The following is a 27,094-nucleotide window of genomic DNA, read 5'->3' on the forward strand; positions in this document are numbered from 1 at the left end:
GATTAATTTTAGAAATATTTATTATGAAAAAAAATTCTCTCTCTCGCTAAAATTTGAAATGATTAAATTTTTCTCTCTCCTGAGATATATGGCGGAGTAGGCCTCGTCAACGGGTCGGGCCGGGCCATTTATAGCGGGCTTGGAGAGGGTCGGGCCGGGGCTTACTACATTTTTAAATAATAACGGGCCGAGCTTTATTGTAAATCACAATATCCATGCCCGTCCATATAAAGCGGGCTTTGCAGGCTTTTTCAGGCTGGGCCTTGCGGGCTTTTTCGAGCCGGGTCTTGCGGGCTTTATTTACAAATAAATCTTTAAAGATACTAATATTTTTTTTAAGGGGTTTGGAACTCAGTCTAACTAGGAGGCTCATTCCCACGCCTGGTTCAATTTATTGAAATAAAATGTAGGAAAATACAAAGTGTAGGGAATGGGGGACTATAACAAAAGTCTAAAATCATTCCCAATTACAACTTAGAACAAAAGTAGATTATTAATACACCATTACACCACCTATGAGTTTTGATACCAACAAATATAGACATATGGATACAATTTACAAGCACTTGGGTGATAAATACAACTTCTTTGAGTTATATCTACTCAAACAATTGGGGGCTGCAAGCTTCAGATCTGCCACATGCAATAAGAAACCCAAAATTAAAAGCTAAGAAATAAATTGAACTCAATTCTTAAACTTAAAAGCCAAGAGTAACCATCCCAGTTAGTCTTCAGAAAAAACATTTAGGAAATAAGCCTACTTCTAGTTGTACTACTTGTAGAATTATAACTTTGTAAGCAACACAAATTTTGTTGTCCCTCCACATATATAAGCAAATTTCTGGGCAATAGGACGTGGAAGCTTCCAAAGCCAATTAGAAGTCGGCCAATCAACAATGACCGGCTATGGATTCTTTGACCAACTACCTTGCACTTTCCCATCAAACTAACATAAATGCCTATACTGTAAGGGTAATAATGAAGACAAAACAAGTGAACACGATACCTTCGGGACTCTGAACTCCACCAAGCTAATTGGCATTGCAACAAGCTGCAAGTTTAGCCCCCTGGTGTAATGAGTTTAAATGCAGTTAGGCGAAGCACACTTTGACATCTTTTCAATCCAACATTCTAGCCTCTCAGTAGCTTTTTACAAAGTCAATGAGAGACTCGTTCCAGGCTCAGTAATTCTAACCCACCCTATGTCAATTTTTTACTATACTCAATCTATTGAACATCATTAAACTACTGTACGTCTTATTAAGCCAGAAGTCCAGAACATCCCGGATAAATATCAGCCCTTATATTATAAAGCCCCACACAAACATTACGAGTTTTTCATTTGTAAATCAGCCCTTGCAAGCTGCTAAACCATTAGATAAAAGCTGCACTGTCAACTTGTCTTGTTACCTACACTTTTAAATAAAGATTAAAGAACCGGCAAACATGTCTTGCTAAACTAAAAATAAAATAATAGAAGCAATGAACGAATAACAATGTACCTCTTCATCAACCTCATTTTCGGAATCATTTTCAGCTTCGTCTTTACTATATATTTTCCATCCAATCTGGTCGTGCTGCTCTAATGAGCCTTTTTTGTTCAGCTAGCTCTTTTTCACGCATAGCCTCTTGCATCCTTAATTTTGCTAAACTCCAATCTTTCAAGCAAATCAATGCCTCTATTGTATTTGGACTCAAGCTGGCCCTTCTCTCAGATACAATTCTACCTCTTGCACTAAAACCATGACTCTGATGCTACAGTAGAAGCTAGTAGAAGCTGGAATTGTTAGCAAATCTCTTGCCATGAGAGAAAGAACAGGGTATAATGGTTGATTTGCTTTCCACCAAGCCAAGACACTAAATTGATTATCATCATTAACCTCAATAGTTGGTGAATCAAAATAAATTTGTAAATCAGAAGAACTTGTAGAGGAAGTATATGAAGATCGATGATACCTTTGCCCTTTTCAAACTTTGCATTGAGAAATTACCAACAATAGGCAATGCTATAGAACCAGGAGCTAATCAAGACCCATGCATTTTAACCATTCTCCAATAACAAATAACTTAAATCTAGGATCCATTACTTAAAGAAAATGCATAATTATTTTTCATAATGAAAAAAGTATGCATGTAATTTCAATAGTGGACTTTTAGAGACAAAAAAAAAAAAAGAGAGAGAGAGATAGAGACTACAAGAACTCATTTTTTAATAATATTTTCATCATAGGAGAAATGAAATCGCCACTAACTAGTTTTTCCGACGAAGTCGTGACCGTTAGATGTGATCAAGGCGGGAGAAGTATGGTCATGGTAAAAAATGTATATATTTTCGTCATCGTTTTAGCCTCGATCCACGTGATCAACTCTAAACCTTAAATACTCATCAAACTAAAATGCTTGTAAACCACTCACTCGCAACTTATTTACTCAATCCTATCAACCCATGTAAACAATTTGATACGTTTATCTCCCTGTGATTTGGCTCCCCGTAGGGAAGTATAAGCATATATTGGGTTAACCCCTTTGACCAATATGAAAACGAAGGCCGATAGAGTTAGTTTTTTTACACGGTACCTATTTATACGTGTTAGATACATGGGTAATGCCAAATCGATCGATTTTTAATTTGTATTATTTGGATCACACAAAATTCTTATATGCCTACTAGTGTTGCATAGCATGTTTATTGGTTGTGGAGAAAAGTATACCTTCCAAGAAAAAAGTGAAAGAAATAGAATGTGACAAATTTGACTGTTGGATGCGATCAAGGCAAGGAAACATGTATATGGTTAAAAATTGACATGTTTTCGTCATCGTTTCGGCCTCAATCCGCGTGGTCAACCCTAGATTCTAAATACTCATCAAACTAAAATGCTCGTAACCACTCCCTCGCAACTCCTTTTCTCGATCTATCAGCACTCACACTCTCGCGAGGACGAGATGTACCAACCCATGTGAAAAGTTCAGGACATTTATCTCCCCGTGAGTTGGCTCCCCTTATGAAAACATAAATGTATATTTGGTTGACCCATTTGACCAATATGAAAACGAAGGCTGACCGAGTTATTTTTTTTACACGGTACCTATTAATACGTGTTAGATACATGGGGAATGCCAAATCGATCGATTTTCAATTTGTATTATTTGGATCACGTAAAATTCTTATGTGCCTACTAGTGTTGCATAGCATGTTTATTAGTTATAGGGAAAAGTATAACTTCCTAAATGAACAAGATGGACGAAATATAATTCAGCAAATTTGACCGTTGGCTGTGATCAATATGAAGAAATATGGTGATGGTAAAATTTACATGTTTTTGTCATTGTTTTGGCATCGATCCACGCGGTCAACTCTAAACTCTAAATACCCATCACACTAAAACGTTGATAACCACTCCCTCGCAACTTCTTTTCTTGATCCTGCAATGCTCACACTCTCGTGGGGACGAGGTGTATCAACCCATGTAAAAAGTTCGGGACATTTACCTCCCTATGATTCGGCTCCCCTTAGGGAAGCCTAAATGTATATTGTGTTGACTAATTTGACTAGTATGAAATGGCAGGTTGACCGGGTTAATCTTTATACACGACACTTATTAATACGTGTTAAATACATGGGTAATGTCAAACTTATCGATTTTTAATTTTAGATTTGCATATCGCTAGAAATACCTATGTGTCTACTAGTGTCGTATAATTAACTTGTACATTGTTTATATAGTGACAAGGAAAACCGACCGTTGGATGCAATGATTGAGATACTTTATGCTCATTTTCAAAATATTATCCGCTTTCGACTTCATCTCAACAACGATCCACTCAGTCAACTATGATGTCTTCATATTACTAACACTAAAACACAAATTGTCAATTTGTCATTAATATTATGAGAGCACTCTTCATTACCATTTCTCATATGGTATACCTAGATTACCCATGTACAAGAACTTGAGAGACTCGATATTCACAGTTAGATTTTTTTTTTCTTGAAAATATAGTTAGTTTTCTAAACACTTAAATTATATAATTAAAATTCAATCAAGTCAAAAATCCACTAAAAAAATTAATTTAATTTTGTTTTTAATTTTTTAATTTATAATTTTTTTTCTGATTTATTTTTAAGTAACTATTGTCGTTTAAGAACAATAACTAACAAATTTAAATTAACAAACTCAGTTTATTATAAATTGGAAAAAAAAAAAAAAAAGGAATGAGGTGGCTCGATCTTGAGCTTCCACCCTGCACAATTCTTTGTGTCTTAGCCACCGCACCACTGTTGTAATGTGTTAATATGTGTGCTGCCTTCTATAGCTATTAAACATATCAGTGGAGGAGTTCTCACCACTCCCTGTTGTCTTCCCCACATGCTTGCTTAGTTCTCGATTCCAGACTCAAACCCCAAGCCAAAGCAAATCGATCACCACATACCCAGAAAAGCTCCAAGTTAGCCGAAGGCACCACATTTATGCTTAAAGCCCAAAACCACTTCTGGGCTTTCTTCTTCATTACCCATAACAGAGACCCAAGTCTTTGCATTTTACCATTTTCAGTTTTAGTCATATTATATTATTGGGTTTTTTGTTTGTAATTGTTATTGAAATTTAACAAACACCTCTTAGTTTTGGTGGGTTGGTAATTTCCCAGCACAGATGGAATGGTTTTGATTCAATTCATGGGGAGATTCCTGAAGCTTGTCGTGCTTGAAATGTTTGAAGTATTTGGATCTTGGGATAATTATTTATCTGGTGGTCTTACTGATTTCACCAATCTTTGGTGTTTTTCAATCTTGGATCGAAACAGTTTTCGGGTTTGCCTGGTTTCTCTACTTGCCAGCCGTCTCTTAGAGTTTTGAATCTGGCTAACAATTCTGTGGTCGGAGGCATATTGACATGTTGCTTCACTTCAAGCTTTGCAACATCTAAACCTCTCAATATTCAATCATTTGACTTATGAGATGTCTCCGACACTTGTATTTTTCAGAGAAGCTTCTTCTCTGAGACTTGAGTAACAATGATATATCCAGTGGTCCTCTTCCGAGCAAGGTTGCAGAGACAACAGATAAATCCGGATGAAGCCCATTGAAGGGCACATGAGAGGAGGTGGCTAAGTTAAAACTCATTTACCATGGACGTAGAATTGACGTAATTGCCCCTCCGTTAACGGACGTCTTTGGCATAGCATACGCCCGGCGTAGCCAAGAATTATGCTTGTCATCAACCTTGTTTCGAGAATTATGATCTTGAGTGAACTAGGATTGACTAGGAGAAGCGACAAATGTCGGAGAAAGTTCTAAAAAAAATGGTGTCGTGGTCAAAGGTACTATTGCGTTGCGTTAGGTTTCATATATGTTCCTTCCTCGCATTGTAGTTTTGTATTCTTTTTTATTTTAGAAAACCTCAACAAAGGTTAATTTGAAGTCAAAAACCGTGCCCAGTAAATTTGACCGGCAAAAAAGAGATGCAATATAATCATTTTTTTTTTTTAACAATGGAAGATACGAATCATTAAATATTCCAACAATACATATGAAAGAAATCAATAAAACAAACGAAAAAGCAAATCAAACAACTGGGGGTATAATCGGTTGAGGTGTCACCCCTCTAATTCATTGACTTTTTAGATTAATTCAAGCTATATCTGAGTTTAGAAAAGGAATAAGTCAATGAAGAGTGATGATCCCTGAACCAAGAATGGGATTATCGGAGTAGATATAATTGAAAGGATCGAAAATTAAGTGACTTATTTATTAGTACACAAAAGAACTTTTATTTGATAATACCAATAGTATAGACTAATACATCGATCCAAGAAACCGCTGATCGAGATTGCATCCTCAAACGTAGAACAGACTGTAAATTGTAAATTACCAGTTGAGGAGCTTATTCATATTCAGATAGCTAGCTAAGCTACATAGTATACCTTGCCCGAAGCCCGGCAATCTGTTTTTCTATTACTGAGCGCGCAACTTATCACATTTGTTGCCTGGTGATCCAGACAGATTATCACTTCCCTTAGTGTGTCACCAAGGGCTGTCCTCCTGCACATGATTAAAGGAGTATTGTTACTCCCGATTTTCTTTTGGATTGCGGTTACAAGCTGAGTCATAGTGTATGATGTTGCAGTACCCGGTTTAATACCACTTTGATCAAGCACTGCAAGGATGTCATATTGGTGCCATAGCTGGTGTCCTTTCTCAAAGTAGGACCTTTGAGTGAAAGGTGGTACACCTGACTCTACTGCACATGCGCCATGCTCTTCATACTCATGCTCCCAGAACTGCATATTGTTGTTTTGTGTTAACACGGACGGCCATGAGTTTCCCAAATCCGTCTGCAGAGGTGTCATCTGAAAATAAAAGGTACAATTAGAAAAACATATCGCTAATTTGTCACAAAAAAAAAAAAAACTATATATGTCAAATATTTACAAATACACACGCACCTGCGCCTTATGAAAGGGGTTATTCGTCAGTGCTTTCCTACAACGGACATGTATATTGGAGAAGTTAGAAGGCCATATTCCATGTACATGAAACTTGGTTGGGAGAGGTGAGATGCAATAACCTTTTGATTCGTCATAGCAAACTCCAGGTGGGTACTGGAGTACAAATTGCATGTACTCGTAGGGTTCAGCATTTGAAACGTTGAGAACTTGTACAAATACATATACTGATAGAAGGATAATGAAGTTTGAATTCTTCATTGCAAGTGGTGTGGAGCTAGGCAAATGATAATGATAATGATTATGAGATTGATCGGGCTAGCTGGTTCTTTGATCAATGGTGTTTATATAGGACAATTGTAGCTAAAAAAGGTTCTTCAATATGTTTACGACTTTACATAAATGTATTTATATAAATCCATGCATTTTTTTTTTTTGAAATAATAAATCCATGCATAAAATGACTAGGACTAGTTTTAATCTGAAACATTAATTGTTGTACCTAATTAATTGACTCATTTGTACCCATTAAAAGTGTGTATACAAAATTAGTAATAAGTTAATGACGTCCTTTCTTGCATCATGCATCGTAAATCCGTATATATAATAATAAGCGTAATGTCTTTATTTACTTTTTTTTTTTTCATGACTAACTAAATTTTTTTTTTTGTATTTTTGGTTGACTAGCAAAAATGAAGAGAGATGTGCATATATTATTAAAATTAAGAATTTATTTCTTCTTATATGATCAAGCAAGGTTATAAAGTTTATAAATTGAAATCCTTGCAATGATCATTAAAATCACTCAAAAACTGACAGGAATACTGACTGCAACTGAGTAATTCTAGCATCTACTGCATGGAAAAAACACATCCTGGACCACTCAAAAACTGTAATATGATCAAGCAAGGTTATAAACTATAAAGTTTATAAATTGAAATCCTTGCAATGATCATTAGCAGTTACTAATTTATATAGTTCCGGCCTCGTCATCTTCCATTCTTCCACTATTGAAATTCCTTCCTTGCAACAGACTTATTGTCCGAGTAAGGTCATTGATTGTGATTAGAACTTCATTTGACAAGGAAACATAGGTATTGCCCTTTTTAGTAATTAGAAGCATCATTTGAGTACCTCAATATGTGTGTGTTAGTGTGTAGAAATTCATACTTATTAACTTTTTAAATTTTGCTTTTTTGGTGGTTGCCTTGGAGAAATGGCGATGATAAATATGGGAGGCGGGTCACATGAAGGGGGGTGAGGGAGGACTTTTTATGCTCTTTTCTGTGTTTTTATTCAGAATTTAGATTCTAAATTTATAATTAGAACCTAGCGGTTCCTTCTTGCATCGGTAATTACTCTAATTTGAAGCTGATCGATGTGTAATTAGAACCTAGCTAGCGGTTCCTTCTTGCGTATGTAATTACTCTAATTTGAAGCTGATCGATGTGTAATCCATCTGGTCTTTCTCAATTTTCTCTATTTGCAGATCCACTTAAGACCGCAAATCTTAATGAGTAGATTTGTGTTTCCTTACTTTCATTACTCAAATTTTAAAGTAATTTAGCTGGTAAACTTATACCAAAATAAGGAAAATCCAATATATAGCAATGGGGTTTAGGGTGTTCCACTTGGTCATCCTCCATTAACTTTCTCTCTGTGAAAATGATGGAAAGCATGTAGCCAACAACTCATCATGACTAAGGAATCATGACGAGTAGTATAGGATTAGGAAATGCTTTATATATATTTTGTTTCTTTGTATATCAACATTAATTTTAGAAACAAATTTGGATAAATGGCATCCCTTTCAGACATTTACAACAAGCATATCAGAATATTAATAATGGAAGAATCATCTTTACCCTAAGTAATAATATATAGGTCCTTATTACCACTCTTACTCGACTCCAACCATTATCAGTTCATTCCTTCTCAAACTTGTAATTCTCTCAACTGCTAATTACCAATAAGGTGAAATGCTTTGGTGACAGGACAAGGGGAGGTCTTGAGGCGGCATGGGTGGTGCCTCACACTCAAGGCCGTCCGGTGACGAAGTGAGGCCTAAGGCAAAACTTAGAGATCTTCCCAATAATTTTTTCCATTGAAAAAAAAAATGTCAGCAAAGCAAAGTTCAAACTAAATCATAGTATATTATATAAAGAAAATAAAAAGTAACAATGCTGATAAAGAACAATATAGAACCTGATTTTTTAACTACAAAATTTTGGACTTCAGGCCTTGACGGTTTGTTACAATTGTATCAACTATCTAAATTCTGATTACGAAATTAGAACAGAGGATGAAATTCAAAATTTAGTGAGAGGAAGAGAAAGATTGCTTCTATGCGTCTATGAGTGTCTGTCAATGGTTTATATAGACATAAAAGAAAGAAATGTTATTGTTTGTCTTTGAAAGAATCAAAGGGGCATTAAAAATTCGTGTTTCAGCAGCCAACGTTTCATTTTTGCCCAAATTGGTGAAATTGAGAGCAAAACTTTTGGTTATCTTCTTTTCGAATCCCAGAGTGATGGAGAAAGAGGAAAGCTTGGGGTGTTTAACTTACAAATACAAAAGAAAAGGAGGAAATTTTGAGGCCTTATGGAGTCACGAGTTTGATTTTATCACCCTCGGCGTCGTCTTCTACAGATTGCAGTTTTTGTGTCTTTTTTTTTTTACTATCCTTTTTTTTTAACATATATATAAGCATTTTGAGATGGAGTCCTTCCCCAAACTGAGGCCCAATTAAGGCCACCGCCTGGTTGCCTTGGTCAAGGGACGGCTCTGCTCACACTAGGTCGCCGATTCCGAGAGGCCTCCGAGCTGGTAACTTATGTGTATATAATGTTAGAACTATATTGGGCCTATCAGTATCTAAGCTTAAGTAAACAAATTTGATTAAAATCTTACTCCAGTTAATAGGAGATATATAGTAATATAAAACCTAAATACCTAAGTTAAGTATATCAACTCTTTGGTTAGGATTCATTACTTAGGGTACAAGTTAGGCCTATGATTGAATATATGATACATTAGAGTACTTATTAAGATGACTTGATCCTTAATAGATATCTTTATGGGAGGACTCTTAGGGTTGATATTCTAATAAGTCTAAGATCCTACTCAACTCTAGGGTGTGTATTTTGAGTATGTCTAGGACAACGTATAGGCTTGACCCCCTCTAATTCCTATGCTAGAATCCTCAATTTCGTATTCGAGGGGTTATAAGCATGGTGATTTACACTTATTGCATGATTGCGCAGGCGGATTGCTTAGTAGTTTAATTCCCGATCTTTACGCCGATTAGAGTGAGTTAGTGACCCTTGAACTGGCTTTAACTCTCTCTAATTAACCGGCACATTAATACCGAAATGAGAATATATATATATATATATATATATATATATATATATATATATATATATATATGGTCCTTGAGCCTTAAACTGCCTTGGATACGACTACCGCCAAAGTGGGAAATTTACATCTACATTAGATTAGCTTCCGACACATAAGGTTTGGGTGAAGGAGCCTCTCTAGGACCTGACATTCTCATTCATATTGTTTACACTTTTATTAGTTTCTTTTTATTGGTTGCGTTACATTTCATTACTTTTTTGTTAATTTAAAATCAACTCTAAAATATTGAACTCTTCGATTCATTGTAAATAACTACTACTAGGCTCTTAGTTTTGATTAGGTTTTTGTGAAAACCAAAGCCGAGCATTGCTAAGCCTTGGTGCCTTACAGTAGAATTTTTGTTTATTTATTAATTTTTTTTGCATGCTAAGTGTCTTTATTTCCAATTAGCCAAGGAGTGTGGTTTAGCCACTAGTCCCCGTGGTACGATAATTTTGGCATAATATTTCCCTATGTTGCCGATGATACGTACACTTACGTAAATGTGTATCAAGTTAGTGGACCCCGCAAGGCCACTTCGGATTTCATTGTGAAATCCAGAGCGTATCATGTCATTGCTTAGCTCTATTTTCCCATCGCAACCGCCCAACAGGTACTTCGTATTCAAATCACGAGCGTTGCTCCCCTCCTCTCCATCTGCCCAGGAACCACCCATCAGAGAAAGAAGAAGAAGAAGAATCCAAAGCAAAGGTGCCGCCACCAATTCAAGATCTCTTGATCAAACCCCACGAAAGGGAAAGCATCCACTATCATGGATGAGATGCTAGATTAAAAAATTGGAATTTCAATTCCAACCCTAACAGAGCGGCTACTAGGGTTTTATTAACTAAAGTGAAAAAGGTCCCTCTACTATAAGATGTGTGTTTAGAATGCATGTACAAATAAAATGACTAAAATGAAAAAGGTCCCGCTACTATAAGATCGATGTGTGTTTAGAATGCATGTACAAATAAAATGACTAAAATGAAAAAGGTCCCTCTGCTATAAGATGTGTGTTTCAAATCACGAGCGTTCTTCTTCACTTGTAGGAAAAAGTTATTAAGATGTGTGTTTAGAATGCATGTACACAGGGCCGGCTCTGAGGGCTACCCGGAGACGACCGCCTCAAGATCACCGGCTTTCGGGGGCCTCTGAAGAAAAAGAAAAAAAAAAAGTTTCTTTACATATTTTATGGAAGTTATATAACTCATTTTTTTCATATATATGTGAATCTGTGTGTAACAATCCAACAATAATTTTTTCCTGGCAGCAAGGTTCGAGTCTTGCTGCCGCTGCACCTTTTTTTGAAAATATTTTTCTTTTTCTTTTGTTGAAAAAAAATCTACATATATTTTCAATAATGAACAACTATAACACTAATCGGATTAGAATTACAATTTGTCAACCTTATATACAAAACTACACTTATCTTAGAAAAAGATTAAGACTACATGGGAAAAAAAAAAAAAAAGACTTGTGAAGCCACATTTTCATTTTCCGCCTCGGGTCTTCATAATCTCAGGGTCAGGCCTGCATGTACATTACCTATTAAGATCTCTTAATCTGTTGTACAAATAAATTTTATTATTCTACTAGAATGCATAATGAATTACCTAACTTTATATTTTGTTATATGTTATATGTCCGTTCGTCTTAGGGTGTTTGGTATCAAAATTTTAGATGTTTGGATTTTGTATGTATAAACTTATATAGACATAAGCTTGTCATAACAAAAATATAAACAATTTAACAATCCAAAATCTAATTATACATATTCCAGGGCTCGAAGAAAAGAACAAAGATCATATTGAATCTAATTAAAGACATAACTACAGCATGAAGGGACACCGGAACATAGTACTCTTATATCGATCAGAATACAAGTTTTGTAATAAACATGAATTAAGAGACCGACCTAATGAAATGGGAGGGCATATTCAGCAACTTTTTCCCATGATTTGAGAGTTATATCTCTGTAGTCGATTTTGTACACTGCGAGTTGAGATATGGTGAAGCTCAAGCTGGAAATGTTTTTATCTAGAGTGCTAACTTTTTCTAGAGCCATTTTCCTCTCTTCTTCTGTCAGACTCCCGTAAAGGAGACTCAAATATGGCCTACCAGCTGCAGGGGAGGAGAGACAAATTACATGTTATATGATAAAATAAGCACAACAGCTATGGTCCATTTCAAAACTAGGCACTAACTCTGAAAAACAGTTACCGAGAAAAGCAATTCTACAATGAAGGGAACTTACGGTTATAGAAACCCAAATGTGCACTGCATATGCGAGTTATACAGTCTAACTGGAAAAAAAAAAAAAAAATCAGTTCATGTATTACTACTCAGTGTATAAGAAAAATCAGAGTAATTGAATACTTAGGCTCTACTAATACCTAAAAACAGAAATGTGCATAAATGAAAAGGTGCGTGAGATCTCCAAATCAAATATATTGTTTCAAATTAGAGATGTATACCAAACCGGATACCAACACTCAAAAATTCATATTAATAAAGACAAAACAAAACATCATAGCAAGAAAATTTAAATACCTGACTGGATACTTCCATTGATGAATCAATGAGTAGGGAAACACATTGGTGATAAAAATTGCTGGTAACCACTAGATTAACTTTTGCTTGGTATGCACGAAAATATTTAGAAGGAAGAGATCTAAATTTGTTGAGCACATCTTCATACGTCATACGAATAGACCCCACAACAGTGATATGTGGTTTGATCTCCGGCCCACCGAACTCAGCCCTGAGACCTTCCATCAACTTCTTGATCCTAAAAGACACATCATTCGGTGGGATGGCCCATATTGAATATGAATGCAATTCTCTGTCCACTATGGAAGGACCGGATGGAAAGTGCGTGAGTGGAGAAAAGTTCACCTGTAAAATAGCATGAAACATCAATAATCTGAATGTAAGGTATTTCCAAACTAAAGATAAAATTTGAACATCCTTATTGGTACAAATTTATTCAGGCATTCGGATAAAAAGGAGAAGAAGAAAAAAAAAGAAAGTTAAGTAACTATACCGCACTGGAATTATTTCTGCTCTCGAGCTTGTGGGCTCCCAAGACTGAAGCTATACTTTTCACATAGACAACAGCTACAATGTCATCCGACTCGTAATAACGAGTAGAATAAGGCGTGTTTTGAATGAGAGTATCTTTTAGCCTTTCGCTACCAAGGTCATAGGAGAGTACAAGTTTCATGAAATCATTTATAAAAATCTCATTGCTATTCAAAAATGCCAATGGTTTCTCTGTGGGATCAAGAGTCAAGTGTTTCGTCCAAGCACCCTTCGGACCACCAAGCTCATCCAGCACCCATATTACAAAAGAATATTCATCTTCAGGTTTATAACCTTGAAGTCCAACAACCAATACAAAAAGAGCAGGGGATTCGTTCCACACTCGAAGTTCCATACCATCAGTGTTGACCCAGGGATGATACAAACACTCAGGTAACATGATATCATGAAATACCTCATTCTCAATATCCAACAAAATGATGACCGGCCCAATGAGGTCCTCGTATCTATCAAACGCAACCAGTTCCTTATGTTGCTCATGTCCTAACCAATAAAACATTTGCTTGAATTGAATCTGGAAACTTTCGGGCCTAAGGACAGTGGTTTCTGTTTCGAAAGCATTGGTGTTGATCTTTCTCCAAGAATCAGTACCCAAAGTGTATATTGCAGCCTTTGGAGGATTATAAATATCATATCCATCATCCCTCATTTCTGAAGGAGAAACTAGTCCAATGTTAACAACTTTGTATTCGTTCAATTTAGGATCATATCCAAACCCCTGAACATACCTGGACCACACATCTTCAAACCAATCATCATCTGGAAGGTATGGAAAGGGGGGAAGAAGCTTGAATTCCTGAATTGCTGGGTTCCATAAAAGCACCTGAAAAGATTTAACTAGAAGTAGACAGATGATTCCATTGCAATGCCCTACGATATGAACTGCTTCGCCTCTAGTCTTTAGACTCATACAAAAAGGAATTTTGATGTCCTCGACACTAGAGACAATAATGCTGTCCTCACCATTATCAATATCATCATCATTATTGCATAAATTAAGCAACGAAAACACTAGCTCTTCTTCTTCTTCTGCAGTCTCATTAGCAGTGTCCTTGGAGACTAAACGCTTCTTCATAAGGAGCAGACGCTTGGAATTGGAATTGGAATTGGAATTGTGATAGGAGAGGTGCTTAGCTACGAACCTGGGATCGTTGATCAGCGCATACCACCCTTTAGAGGCGCATTTGAATCGCATCAGAGCCTTGGGAGGCAGAGTTGACAGGATTTTCTCCACCAGATCTTCATCAACCTCTGTCATTTCTGCCACGCCCTTTCCTCTTCAACCTCTTCAATTAAAAGTTATAAAAGAACAAATTCATTACAATAGATCACAATGATGATAAAAGTCATAAGAACAATGGTGCACAGAGAATTGTTAAACGAAATCGGATCTAACTATATAGAATTACCTTAGTCCTTAACCTGAGAACTAGAACAAGAGACGGGGAAGATATGATGGCTGCTGGAGCGGGAGATCGAGAGATATTAGCGATGGAGACTTGAGACTCGGAGTCACTGAGACTTGAAACAGCTTGTGAGTTCTGATGTTGTTTGCTACATATTTATTTCCATTAGGTTTTTATTGTACTTTTTCTTTTTCAAAAAAACAAGGAAAATAAAATAATGCCAACGAAGACATGAGTTGGATAATTCTAAATACAGTATTAGGACAAAAACCTAATGACTTTCTTTTGAAAAACAACGTGTTGTTATTGACTTTCTCATGTGCTATGGGGATATAAAACAAACTCTACATACTAGAACAATTGGATTCTGGGTCAAATTAATACCCAGAATTATAAGTTGTGGGTGTTAAGTAGGCCTAAATAGGCACCATCCAAATACAGTGGGATTTCAAATCCAGCAGGAGTCCAGGAGCAAGGAAGAATGTGATCCCATGTTCCATAAACAGCATGGTTTTTGGTGTCGATGGTAGTAAAACCAGTGAGATTTCCTGTATCTGAGTCCCACAAACTCATCCTCTCCCCATAGGTGGCCCAACCAACCCGGCAAGTAAAAATTGTTTTTGTTAAGCTCAACTGCCCCGTATGATGATTTTCCATAGTCGACGTTGGTAGTATATATTCATCTCAAAACAGATATCTCTCATAGGATGAGAAGACAAAGCGAGGAAAAGAAGAGATGTAGCACGAACATGATGTAGAAAGATATCTCCATTGTCCTTTCTTTTTGGTTGGGTTGGTTTGGAACTTCAGAGAGAGAAAGAGTCGTAACAAGTTGATGTTATATCATGGAAGGGGCTCAAGACCTGAGTCTCTATCTATTTTTTTTTTTTTTTTTTGAGAATAAGAATCCTTTATTTAAATTAACCAAGATTACATAATATGAGAATGACCGGTGGTGGACATGAACTCCCCACTCTCCTCCCTAAAAACCGAACTAGTTACGGGTCCGTCATCAAGAATGACATCCATGAGCCAAAAGAGCCCAACCCCTAACCACCTATTTCGCCCAACCTCACAGGCTACAGATAACCCCAAGAAACTCGATAACACCCCATAGACAACCGCTAGAGAAGCCAGCGCAATCTTCCACACTGCGTCCCAATGAAACCAGACCACGTGCACATTGACCATAAGATAAAATCAAAATTAAACCAACTCGTCCCCAGGAAAGACACCACATCCATGGCACCTCAATTTGACCCAACCCTAGCTCAAACGAGTAGGGACCAAGTATTGACCAAAGTAACCTAACCAACAACCTAACTAAAAACAAGACTCTAACCAAAAGAAAATAGTCGCCGCCACAGTACTCCTCACCCTTGTCATCAGGTGACCCACCGGCAGGCCACCACCGCAGCCCTATGTCTTCGAGCTCCCCAAGTCGAAGGTGCCTAAACCATACAGCAAACCACACCAAATCTATCACCAAGAACTCGATGAAAGACTCACTGTGCCTTGCTGCGGCCATGCCCAGCAACTTGAAAGCCCAGATCTACCGCAGCTGCCACCTCCGTCTAGCGACCCACTGTAGATTAGAAGCCAGCGCCATACGATCCATGGTATACCGCCGCCATGATCTGGCCTCTGACCACTTTCTCCACGCCGGCCACCACTCATCCATCCTCCACACCGACAACGCCACCTGAGAGAATCGAAGAAGAATACCCAGCCTTGACCAGCAGATCGAAGAACAGAGCAGGACCCCTGAGATCCCAAGACCCCGTCCGGCAACACCCGCCACTTGTCGATGAAGCAGGGAGCCCCGGCCGACGCGGGGGGGCCGCCGGACAGGCTGACAACTTTCGTTAACTCTCTCCAACCCTAGTTCTGTCCTATTTTATTGGTGCTCGCACTTAAGTCTCTATCTATGTGTGAGATTGTATAACATTTATTATGTATATCAGCTTGACTAAGAAAGTAAGAAGTCATTTCCTTACTAGGATGAGTTCTGTTAAATTGTATTAGGGGTGTGCAAAACACGGTACAAACCGGCCTATGATAGGAGCATTTTTATGCAACATTTTAATAATTATTTCCTCATATTTTTCTTAATTATTTCCTTTACTTAATCATTTTTAATTTAGTTTCTATTTTCTAGGTACCTTGGAATAAATGACAAGGAAATGAGCTGAAATGAAGAAATAAAGTTTTCCTGGTCCAACTAGGAATCCCAGTCAACGCAAGAATCCTGATGGGCTAGGAAACCTGAAGGCATTAGGAGACCACATGGCTTGAAGATGACGTTGGAGATATTATTGGGGAATTAAATCTGATTTTGCATGGGAAATTATGGAGTTAATGTCAAAAATCAAGAGAGGATCAAGGATAATGACGCCATGGAGAGATTTAAGGGAGAAAAGGTCCAAAACAAGTCTGGATTCATTCCTATTTTCACTCAAGATTATTTTGGCCGATAGAGTTAGTTTTTTTACACGGTACCTATTTATACGTGTTAGATACATGGGTAATGCCAAATCGATCGATTTTCAATTTGTATTATTTGGATCACACAAAATTCTTATATGCCTATTAGTGTTGCATAGCATGTTTATTGGTTGTGGAAAAAAGTATACCTTCCAAGAAGAATAAAGTGAAAGAAATAGAATGTGACAAATTTGACCGTTGGATGCGATCAAGGCAGGAAAACATGTATATGGTTAAAAATTGACATGTTTTCGTCATCGTTTCAGCCTCAATCAGCTTGGTCAACCTTAGATTCTAAATACTCATCAAACTAAAATGCTTGTAACCACTCCCTCGCAACTCCTTTTCTCGATCTATCAGCACTCACACTCTCGCGAGGACAAGATGTACCAACCCATGTGAAAAGTTCGGGACATTTATCTCCCCATGAGTCGGCTCCCCTTATGAAAACATAAACGTATATTTGGTTGACCCCTTTGACCAATATGAAAACAAAGGCTGACCGAGTTATTTTTTTTACACGGTACCTATTAATACGTGTTAGATACATGAGTAATGCCAAATCGATCGATTTCCAATTTGTATTATTTGGATCACATAAAATTCTTATATGCCTACTAGTGTCGCATAGCATGTTTATTAGTTATAGGGAAAAGTATAACTTCCTAAATGAACAAGATGAACAAAATATAATTCGGCAAATTTGACCGTTGGCTGTGATCAATATGAAGAAATATGGCGATGGTAAAAAATTTACATGTTTTTGTCATTGTTTTGGCCTCAATCCACGCGGTTGACTCTAAACTCTAAATACCCATCACACTAAAACGTTGACAACCACTAAAGTTCGGGACATTTACCTCCCTATGATTCGGCTCCCTTTAGGGAAGCATAAACGTATATTGTGTTGACTAATTTGACCAGTATGAAATGGCAGGTTGACCGGGTTAATCTTTATACACGACACTTATTAATACGTGTTAAATACATGGGTAATGTCAAATTTATCGATTTTTAATTTGGGTTTGCATATCACTAGAAATACATATGTGTCTGTTTGCCTCAAAATCATCTCGACTCAAATTAGTAGCCGAGGGATTTGAAGTCCAATTGTCCTTCTTGATACGCAGGCGTGCCAACTCGCGGCCAATTGGCCAAGCGAGGTTTTGATAAGATTTGCGCTTGATCTGACTTCTTTCAAGTGACTGTGGGCCGAGGAAGGAACCGTCTCAGCCGCTGGGTTCTCTTGCCTTTGTTGCAAGGACTTTCGGCGTCTTCACAGATGTTGTTTTTCTTTTTTATTTTTTGATGTAGGTTGCAGAAAGTAAAGTGCGAAAAGTGAAAGAACAAGAATCTAAATGTGAATTAATTAAATTGCATGAAATTTAAAGAGACTGAAGAGTAAATTGCAGGAAAGATAAATTGCAGAAGGTAAAGAAAGCGATAAAAATTAAAGTAGGATAGAGAAAGAATGAAAAGATTGATATTGTAGAGAATTTGATGTATTGATTTTGAGTTGTGTTGGTCGGGGACCTCTTACAATGAGCTAGATGCCTCCTATTTATACAATTACATACATGATATTTAGGAAGGAAAGAAAAATTAGATTAAATGAATATTTCGGAAATTAAATTAAATGAATATTTTGGTCTTAATGACCGAAATGAAGATATGTTCCATATTGCTTCACTCCTTAATCGAAGCATAATAACCTTCTTCTTGTGGCGCCATTAGAATTAATTTGCTCTTAATTGTGCAATACTGTCTCCGATGCCCTCAAACTCAATAAAATCTCGGCATTAATTATTCTAAACAATAAGTATCGCCGTTATTTTCTTTCATTCTCATTTCTTCTCTAAAAGTTAATATCTAATAAAATCTCATAAATATGAAATTTTATTGAGTATCAACAATAAAAGCACCATATTTTCTTCATTTATCAGCCAAAGATTTAAGGGCCGATTTACCAAATTCAGGTACAAACAGTGTCTACTATTGTCATATAACTTGTACATTGTTTATATTGTGACAAGGACTTTTCAAAAATGATAGAGTAGGAAGTTGAATTTCATCAAACCAACCGTTGGATGAGATAATTGAAATATGTTATGTTTGTTGTAAAAAAATCAATCAATTTCATCATCGATTTGACTTCGATCCATATGGTCAACCGAAGACACCTTAATCACACTATTTATTAATTACATTCCTATAAAGGCATCTAGGGAGATATCTTGGTAGGGTTAGAAGTCTTTTTGCTCCACAAAACTCGGAGTGAAAAGTAGGATTTTTTCGTTGGTTTTCCCTCGTCCGGCCGCGCTATAACGCTGGCGAAGGCTCTTTGCCTCGTCAGAGTATAGTAGTTGCATCTGGGCGGGATCTTGGAAGTTTCTGGTGGTGTAGGATGGTCGCAGGCGGGACTTTTACTTCATCTGTTTATGCTGCTGGGATAGTAATGGCGGTGCATCTACATTGGGTGTGGTTGCGGAATCGTGCTTGGCTAGGTCTTCCTAGCCCAAATGTTTTGGGTTTTGACCAGGGTTGGAGGGCTTTTCGCCGGTGGGGTGGCTGGTGGTGTCAATCTCTTGTGCCTTGGCGGGTTAGCCTTGGTGGTCTAGATTTGAACTGTGGACCTAGAATGTTGTATGCAGTGATCTCCATGGGAGAGTGGTGGTGGAGAACTGGTGCTGTTGGTAGTGGAGGGATGGTACTAACATTGTGTTGGTGGCAGTCTTCATGCTGCCAGTGGTGGAGGTTTGGTGGAAGGCTGGGAGGGGAGGAGACTGATCCTGAACAGTTGGTACGAGGAGGTTTTTTGCGGTTCATATCTGACGTGCGAGAGGTTGACGGCGTTCACACTACTCCAACGACGAAATCCAATGGTAGGCCGGTGTTGGTTTCTTGGCAAAAGGATATGGTTTGTGATTGTCTTATTTTGTTTGTTATTAGGTTTTGGTTTTTAGGTAGTTTGGTGTCAATAAGTCCCTACTCTGAGTTTGGGTTGTTCCCTTATTCTCTTGAGCTAGGGTTGGGTTTAGTTGTTATGCAATGAAAATGGTGTCATTCCCGGGGACGATTTGTTTTAAGCTTGGTTTATTTTAGTTGTCAATTTGCTGACGAGCGATCCTTACACGTGGTCTGGTACTTTTTGGACAGTGTGGAAGAGGGCGCAGTCTTCTGTGCGGTTGACTACAAGGTATTTCCGGGGATCTCAGGATTATGTGAAATTTGTAGCCTGGGAAAGGGGCGTAATGTGGTTAGAGTTTGGGCCCTTTGGCTCGATGGTACCTGTAACCGCGATTGTACTTGGGTTTTTGGTCTATGTCTCCCCCAATGTATGCTTTCTGATTGATTAATTGAAGGTTTTTTCTTTTCTTAAAAAAAAAAAAAAAAAAGGGCAACCCCATCAAGATATAAGACATTTAGAAAACCGACCGTTGGATGCAATGATTGAGATACTTTATGTTCATTTTTAAAATATTATCCGCTTTCGACTTCATCTCAACAACGATCCACTCAGTCTACTACGATGTCTTCATATTACTAACACTAAAACACAAATTGCCAATTTGTCATTAATATTATGAGAGCACTCTTCATTACCATTTCTCATATGATATACCTAGATTACCCATGTACAAGAACTTGAGAGACTCAATATTCGCAATTAGATTTTTGTTTTTCTTGAAAATATAGTTAGTTTTTCTAAACACTTAAATTATACTAGCATTTCTCCACACATGCTCTGCATGTGCAAGTATTTTTTTTTCTTCTGAAAATAAAAAAGTAAACGGTTATTGTAGAGAAGATATAATGGGAGAGAAAAGTGGGTTGTGAGTTATATTTTTATTTATTTTTTTAATAAAAATATATTTTATAAATGTCATAATTGTCCTTATGATTTAATTAATTCTCAAAGTTTATTAATTTTCTAGGGTCATTTCTATCAAAATTTTAGATTTTGGCTAACAAATCATCTTCTCTTAATAATAGTATAGATAATTAAAATTCAATCAAGTCAAAAATCCAATAAAAATTTTAATTTAATTTTTTTTTTAATTTTTTAATTTATACTTTTTTTTTCTGATTTATTTTTAAGTAACTATTGTCGTTTAAGAACAATAACTAACAAATTTAAATTAACAAACTCAGTTTATTATAAATTGGAAAAAAAAAAAAAAGGGAATGAGGTGGCTCGATCTTGAGCTTCCACCCTGCACAATTCTTTGTGTCTTAGCCACCGCACCACCGTTGTAATGTGTTAATCTGTGTGTTGCCTTCTATAGCTATTAAGCATATCAGTGGAGGAGCTCTCACCACTCCTTGCTGTCTTCCCCACATGCTTGCTTAGTTCTCGATTCCAGACTCAAACCCCAAGCCAAAGCAAATCACCACATACCCAGAAAAGCTCCAAGCTAGCCGAAGGCACCACATTTATGCTTAAAGCCCAAAACCACTTCTGGGCTTTCTTCTTCATTACCCATAACAGAGACCCAAGTCTTTGCATTTTACCATTTTCAGTTTCAGTCAAATTATATTATTGGGTTTCTTGTTTGTAATTGTTATTGAAATTTAACAAACACCTCTTAGTTTTGGTGGGCTGGTAATTTCGCAGCACAGATGGAATGGTTTTGATTCAATTCATGGGGAGATTCCTGAAGCTTGTCGTGCTTGAAATGTTTGAAGTATTTGGATCTTGGGATAATTATTTATCTGGCGGTCTTACTGATTTCACCAATCTTTGGTGTTTTTCAATCTTGGATCGAAACAGTTTTCGAGTTTGCCTGGTTTCTCTACTTGTCGGCCGTTCCTTAGAGTTTTGAATCTGGCTAACAATTCTGTGGTCGGAGGCATATTGACATGTTGCTTCACTTCAAGCTGTGCAACATCTAAACCTCTCATTCAATCATTTGATCGACTTATGAGATGTCTCCGACACTTGTATTTTTCGGAGAAGCTTCTTCTCTGAGACTTGAGTAACAATGATATATCTAGTGGTCCTCTTCCGAGCAAGGTTGCAGAGACAACAGATAAACCCGGTCGTAGAAGATGAAGCCCATTGAAGGGCACATGAGAGGGAGGTGGCTCAGTTAAAGCCAAGAATTATGCTTGTCATCAACCTTGTTTCAAGAATTATGATCTTGAGTGAACTAGGATTGACTAGGAGAAGCGACAAATGTCGGAGAAAGTTCTAAAAAAATGGTGTCGTGGTCAAAGGTACTATTTCATATATGTTCCTTCCTCGCATTGTATTTTTGTATTCTTTTTTATTTTAGAAAACCTCAACAAAGGTTAATTTGAAGTCAAATACCGTGCCCAGTAAATTTGACCAGCAAAAAAGAGATGCAAAATAATCAATTTTTTTTTTTTTTTTAGCAATGGAAGATACGGATTTTTTTAGCAATGGAAGATACGGATCATTAAATCCAACAATACATATCAAAGAAATCAATAAAACAAACGAAAAAGCAAATCAAACAAGGATACTGGGGGTATAATCGGTTGAGGTGTCACCCCTCTAATTCATTGACTTCAGATTAATTCAAGCTATATCTGAGTTTAGAAAAGGAATAAGTCAATGAAGAGTGATGATCCCTGAATTCCAAGAATGGGAGTATCGGAGTAGATACAATTGAAAGGATCGAAAATTAAGTGACTTATTTATTAGTACACAAAAGAACTTTTATTTGATAATACCAATAGTATAGACTAATACATCGATCCAAGAAACCGCTGATCGAGATTGCATCCTCAAACGTAGAACAGACTGTGAATTGTAAATTACTAGTTGAGGAGCTTATTCATATTTAGATAGCTAGCTAAGCTACATAGTATACCTTGCCCGAAGGATCTCGGCAATCTGTTTTTCTAATATTATTGAGCGCGCAACTTATCACATTTGTTGCCTGGTGATCCAGACAGATTATCACTTCCCTTAGTGTGTAACCAAGGGCTGTCCTCCTGCACATGATTAAAGGAGTATTGTTACTCCCGATTTTCTTTTGGATTGCGGTTACAAGCTGAGTCATAGTGTATGATGTTGCAGTACCCGGTTTAATACCACTTTGATGAAGCACTGCAAGGATGTCATATTGGTTCCATAGCTGGTGTCCTTTCTCAAAGTAGGACCTTTGAGTGAAAGGTGGTACACCTGACTCTACTGCACATGCACCGTGCTCTCCATACTCATGCTCCCAGAACTGCATATTGTTGTTTTGTGTTAACACGGACGGCCATGAGTTTCCCAAATCCGTCTGCAGAGGTGTCATCTGAAAATAAAAGGTACAATTAGAAAAACATATTGCTAATTTGTCCAAAAAAAAAAAAAAAAAAGCTATATATGTCAAATATTTACAAATACACACACACCTGCGCCTTATGAAAAGGGTTATTCGTCAGTGCTTTCCTACAACGGACATGTATATTGGAGAAGTTAGAAGGCCATATTCCATGTACATGAAACTTGGTTGGGAGAGGTGAGATGCAATCACCTTTTGATTTGTCATAGCAAACTCCAGGTGGGTACTGGAGTACAAATTGCATGTACTCGTAGGGTTCAGCATTTGAAACGTTGAGAACTTGTACAAGTGCATATACTGATAGAAGGATAATGAAGTTTGAATTCTTCATTGCAAGTGGTGTGGAGCTAGGCAAATGATTATGAGATTGATCGGGCTAGCTGGTTCTTTGATCAATGGTGTTTATATAGGACAATTGTAGCTAAAAAAGGTTCTTCAATATGTTTACGACTTTACATAAATGTATTTATATAAATCCATGCATTTTTTTTTTGAAATAATAAATCCATGCATAAAATGACTAGGACTAGTTTTAATCTGAAACATTAATTGTTGTACCTAATTAATTGACTCATTTGTACCCATAATTAAAAGTGTGTATACAAGTTTAATGACGTCCTTTCTTGCATCATGCATCGTAAATCAGTATATATAGTAAATAAGTATATATAATAAGAGTAATGTCTTTATTTACTCTTTTTTTTTTCATGACTAACTAAATTTTTTTTTTGTATTTTTGGTTGACTAGCAAAAATGGAGAGAGATGTGCATATATTATTAAAATTAAGAATTTATTTCTTCTTATATGATCAAGCAATTAAGGTTATAAAGTTTATAAATTGAAATCCTTGCAATGATCATTAAAATCACTCAAAAACTGACAGGAATACTGACTGCAACCGAGTAATTCTAGCATCTACTGCATGGAAAAAAATATCCTGGACCACTCAAAAACTGTAATATGATCAAGCAAGGTTATAAAGTTTATAAATTGAAATCTTTGCAATGATCATTAGCAGTTACTAATTTATATAGTTCCGGCCTCGTCATCTTCTACTATTGAAATTCCTTCCTTGCAAACAGACTTATTGTCCGAGTAAGGTCATCGATTGTGATTAGAATTTCATTTGACAAGGAAACATAGGTATTGCCCTTTTTAGTAATTAGAAGCATCATTTGAGTACCTCAATATGTGTGTGTTAGCTAGTGTGTAGAAATTCATACTTATTAACTTTTTAAATTTTGCTTTTTTGGTGGTTGCCTTGGAGAAATGGCGATGATAAATATGGGAGGCGGGTCACATGAAGGGGGGTGAGGGAGGACTTTTTATGCTCTTTTCTGTGTTTTTATTCAGAATTTAGATTCTAAATTTATAATTAGAACCTAGCGGTTCCTTCTTGCATTGGTAATTACTCTAATTTGAAGCTGATCGATGTGTAATCCATCAGGTCTTTCTCAATTTTCTCTATTTGCATATCCACTTAAGACCGCAAATCTTAATGATTAGATTTGTGTTTTCTTGCTTTCAGTACTCAAATTTTAAAGTAATTTAACAGGTAAAACTTATACCAAAATAAGGAAAATCCAATATATAGCAATGGGGTTTAGGGTGTTCCACTTGGTCATCCTCCATTAAGTTTCTCTCTGTGAAAATGACTTGTAAAATGATGGAAAGCATGTAGCCAACAACTCATCATGACTAAGGAACCATGACGAGTAGTATAGGATTAGGAAATGCTTTATATATTTTTTGTTTCTTTGCATATCAACATTAATTTTAGAAACAAATTTGGATAAATGGCATCCCTTTCAGACATTTACAACAAGCATATCAGAATATTACTAATGGAAGAATCATCAATTTTACCCTAAGTAATAATATATAGGTCCTTACTACCACTCTTACTCGACTCCAACTGTTATCAGTTCATTCCTTCTCAAACTTGTACGTAATTCTCTCAACTGCTAATTACCAATAAGGTGAAATGCTTTGGTGACAGGACAAGGGGAGGCCTTGAGGCGGCATGGGTGGTGCCTCACACAGTCACACTAGGTCGCCGATTCCGAGAGGCCTCCGAGCTGGTAACTTATGTGTATATAATGTTAGAACTATATTGGGCCTATCATTATCTAAGCTTAAGTAAACAAATTTGATTAAAATCTTATTCCAGTTAATAGGAGATATATAGTAATATAAAACCTAAATACCTAAGTTAAGTATATCAACTCTTTGGTTATGAATTCATTACTTAGGCTACAAGTTAGGCCTATGAATATAGAGTAATTATTAAGATGACTTGATCCTTAATAGATACCTTTATGGGAGGACTCTTAGGGTTGATATTCTAATAAGTCTAGGATCCTAGTCAACTCTAGGGTGTGTATTTTGAGTATGTCTAGGACAAAGTAGAGGCTTGACCCCCTCTAATTCCTATGCTAGAATCCTCAATTTCGTATTCGAGGGGTTATAAGCATGGTGATTTACACTTGTTGCATGATTGTGCAGGCGGACTGCTTAGTAGTCTAATTCCCGATCTTTACGCCGATTAGAGTGAGTTAGTGACCCTTGAACCGGCTTTAACTCTCTCTAATTGAGTTAGTGTGACCCTTGAACCGGCGCATTAATACCGAAATGAGAATATATATATATGGTCATTGAGCCTTGAACTGCCTTGGATACGACTACCGCCAAAGTAGGAAATTTACATCTGCATTAGATTAGCTTCCGACACATAAGGTTTGGGTGAAGGAGCCTCTCTAGGACTTGACATTCTCATTCATATTGTTTACACTTTTATTAGTTACTTTTTATTGGTTGCGTTACATTTCATTACTTTTTTGTTAATTTAAATTCAACTCTAAAATATTGAACTCTTAGTTTTGATTAGGTTTTTGTGAAAATCAAAGTTGAGCATTGCTAAGCCTTGTGCCTTACAGTAGAATTTTTGTTTTTTTGTTTTTTTTTTTTTTGCATGCTAAGTGTCTTTATTTCCGATTAGCCAAGGAGTGTGGTTTAGCCACTAGTCCCCGTGGTACGATAATTTTGGCATAATATTTCCCTATGTTGCCAATAATACGTACACTTACGTAAATGTGTATCAAGTTAGTGGACCCTGCAAGGCCACTTCGGATTTCATTGTGAAATCCAGAGCGGATCATGTCATTGCTTATATCTATTTTCCCATCGCAACCACCCAACATGTACTTCGTATTCAAATCACGAGCGTTGCTCCCCTCCTCTCCATCTGCCCAGGAACCACCCATCAGAGAAAGAAGAAGAAGACGAATCCAAAGCAAAGGTGCCGCCACCAATTCAAAATCTCTTGATCAAACCCCATGAAAGGGAAAGCATCCACTATCATGGATGAGATGCTAGATTAAAAAATTGGAATTTCAATTCCAACTCTAACAGAGCGGCTACTAGGGTTTTATTAACTAAAATGAAAAAGGTCCCTCTACTATAAGATGTGTGTTTAAGATGTGTGTTTAGAATGCATGTACAAATAAAATGACTAAAATGAAAAAGGTCCCTCTGCTATAAGATGTGTGTTTCAAATCACGAGCGTTCTTCTTCACTTGTAGGAAAAAGTTATTAAGATGTGTGTTTAGCATGCATGTACACAGGGCCGGCTCTGAGGGCTACCCTGAGACGACCGACTCAAGATCACTGGCTTTCGGGGGCCTCTGAAGGAAAAAAAAAAAAGTTTCTTTACATATTTTATGGAAGTTATATAATTCATTTTTTTCATATATATGTGAATCTGTGTGTAACAATCCAACAATGCTGGTAATTTAATTTTTTCCTGGCATGCAAGGTTCGAGTCTTGCTGCCGCTGCACCTTTTTTTGAAAATATTTTTCTTTTTGTTTTGTTGAAAAAAATCTACATATATTTTCAATAAAAAAGGTACAAAACAACTATAACACTAATCGGAATAGAATAGAATTACAATTTGTCAAC

At 36.8% G+C, this 27,094-nt stretch overlaps 2 protein-coding genes across 3 annotated transcripts; both read right to left on the bottom strand.

Moving 5' to 3' along the window:
* Nucleotides 1-5,822: 5,822 nt before the first annotated feature.
* On the bottom strand, nucleotides 5,823-6,643 carry LOC133739562 (ribonuclease S-4-like). Its single transcript, XM_062167346.1, has 2 exons — nucleotides 6,445-6,643; nucleotides 5,823-6,348 (listed from the first exon to the last, which is right to left on the bottom strand). The coding sequence occupies exons 1-2, from the start codon at nucleotides 6,616-6,618 to the stop codon at nucleotides 5,905-5,907; spliced, it is 618 nt and encodes a 205-aa protein (XP_062023330.1). The 5' UTR covers nucleotides 6,619-6,643; the 3' UTR covers nucleotides 5,823-5,904.
* Nucleotides 6,644-11,262: 4,619 nt separating this feature from the next.
* Nucleotides 11,263-14,492, bottom strand: LOC133727554 (putative F-box protein At3g17480). Of its 2 annotated transcripts, XM_062155148.1 has the most exons (6): nucleotides 14,355-14,492; nucleotides 12,887-14,231; nucleotides 12,394-12,738; nucleotides 12,098-12,146; nucleotides 11,759-11,964; nucleotides 11,263-11,373 (listed from the first exon to the last, which is right to left on the bottom strand). In XM_062155148.1, exons 2-5 carry the CDS (start codon nucleotides 14,201-14,203, stop codon nucleotides 11,759-11,761), a joined length of 1,917 nt encoding a protein of 638 aa, XP_062011132.1. In that variant the 5' UTR covers nucleotides 14,204-14,231; nucleotides 14,355-14,492; the 3' UTR covers nucleotides 11,263-11,373. The 2 variants fall into 2 exon arrangements, with proteins under 2 accessions (XP_062011132.1, XP_062011131.1); XM_062155147.1 differs by lacking the exon at nucleotides 11,263-11,373 and having other exon boundaries at nucleotides 11,600-11,964.
* Between the last annotated feature and the right edge of the window lie 12,602 nt (nucleotides 14,493-27,094).

Source organism: Rosa rugosa, chromosome 1, assembly GCF_958449725.1.
Source record: "Rosa rugosa chromosome 1, drRosRugo1.1, whole genome shotgun sequence".
NCBI lineage: Eukaryota > Viridiplantae > Streptophyta > Magnoliopsida > Rosales > Rosaceae > Rosa > Rosa rugosa.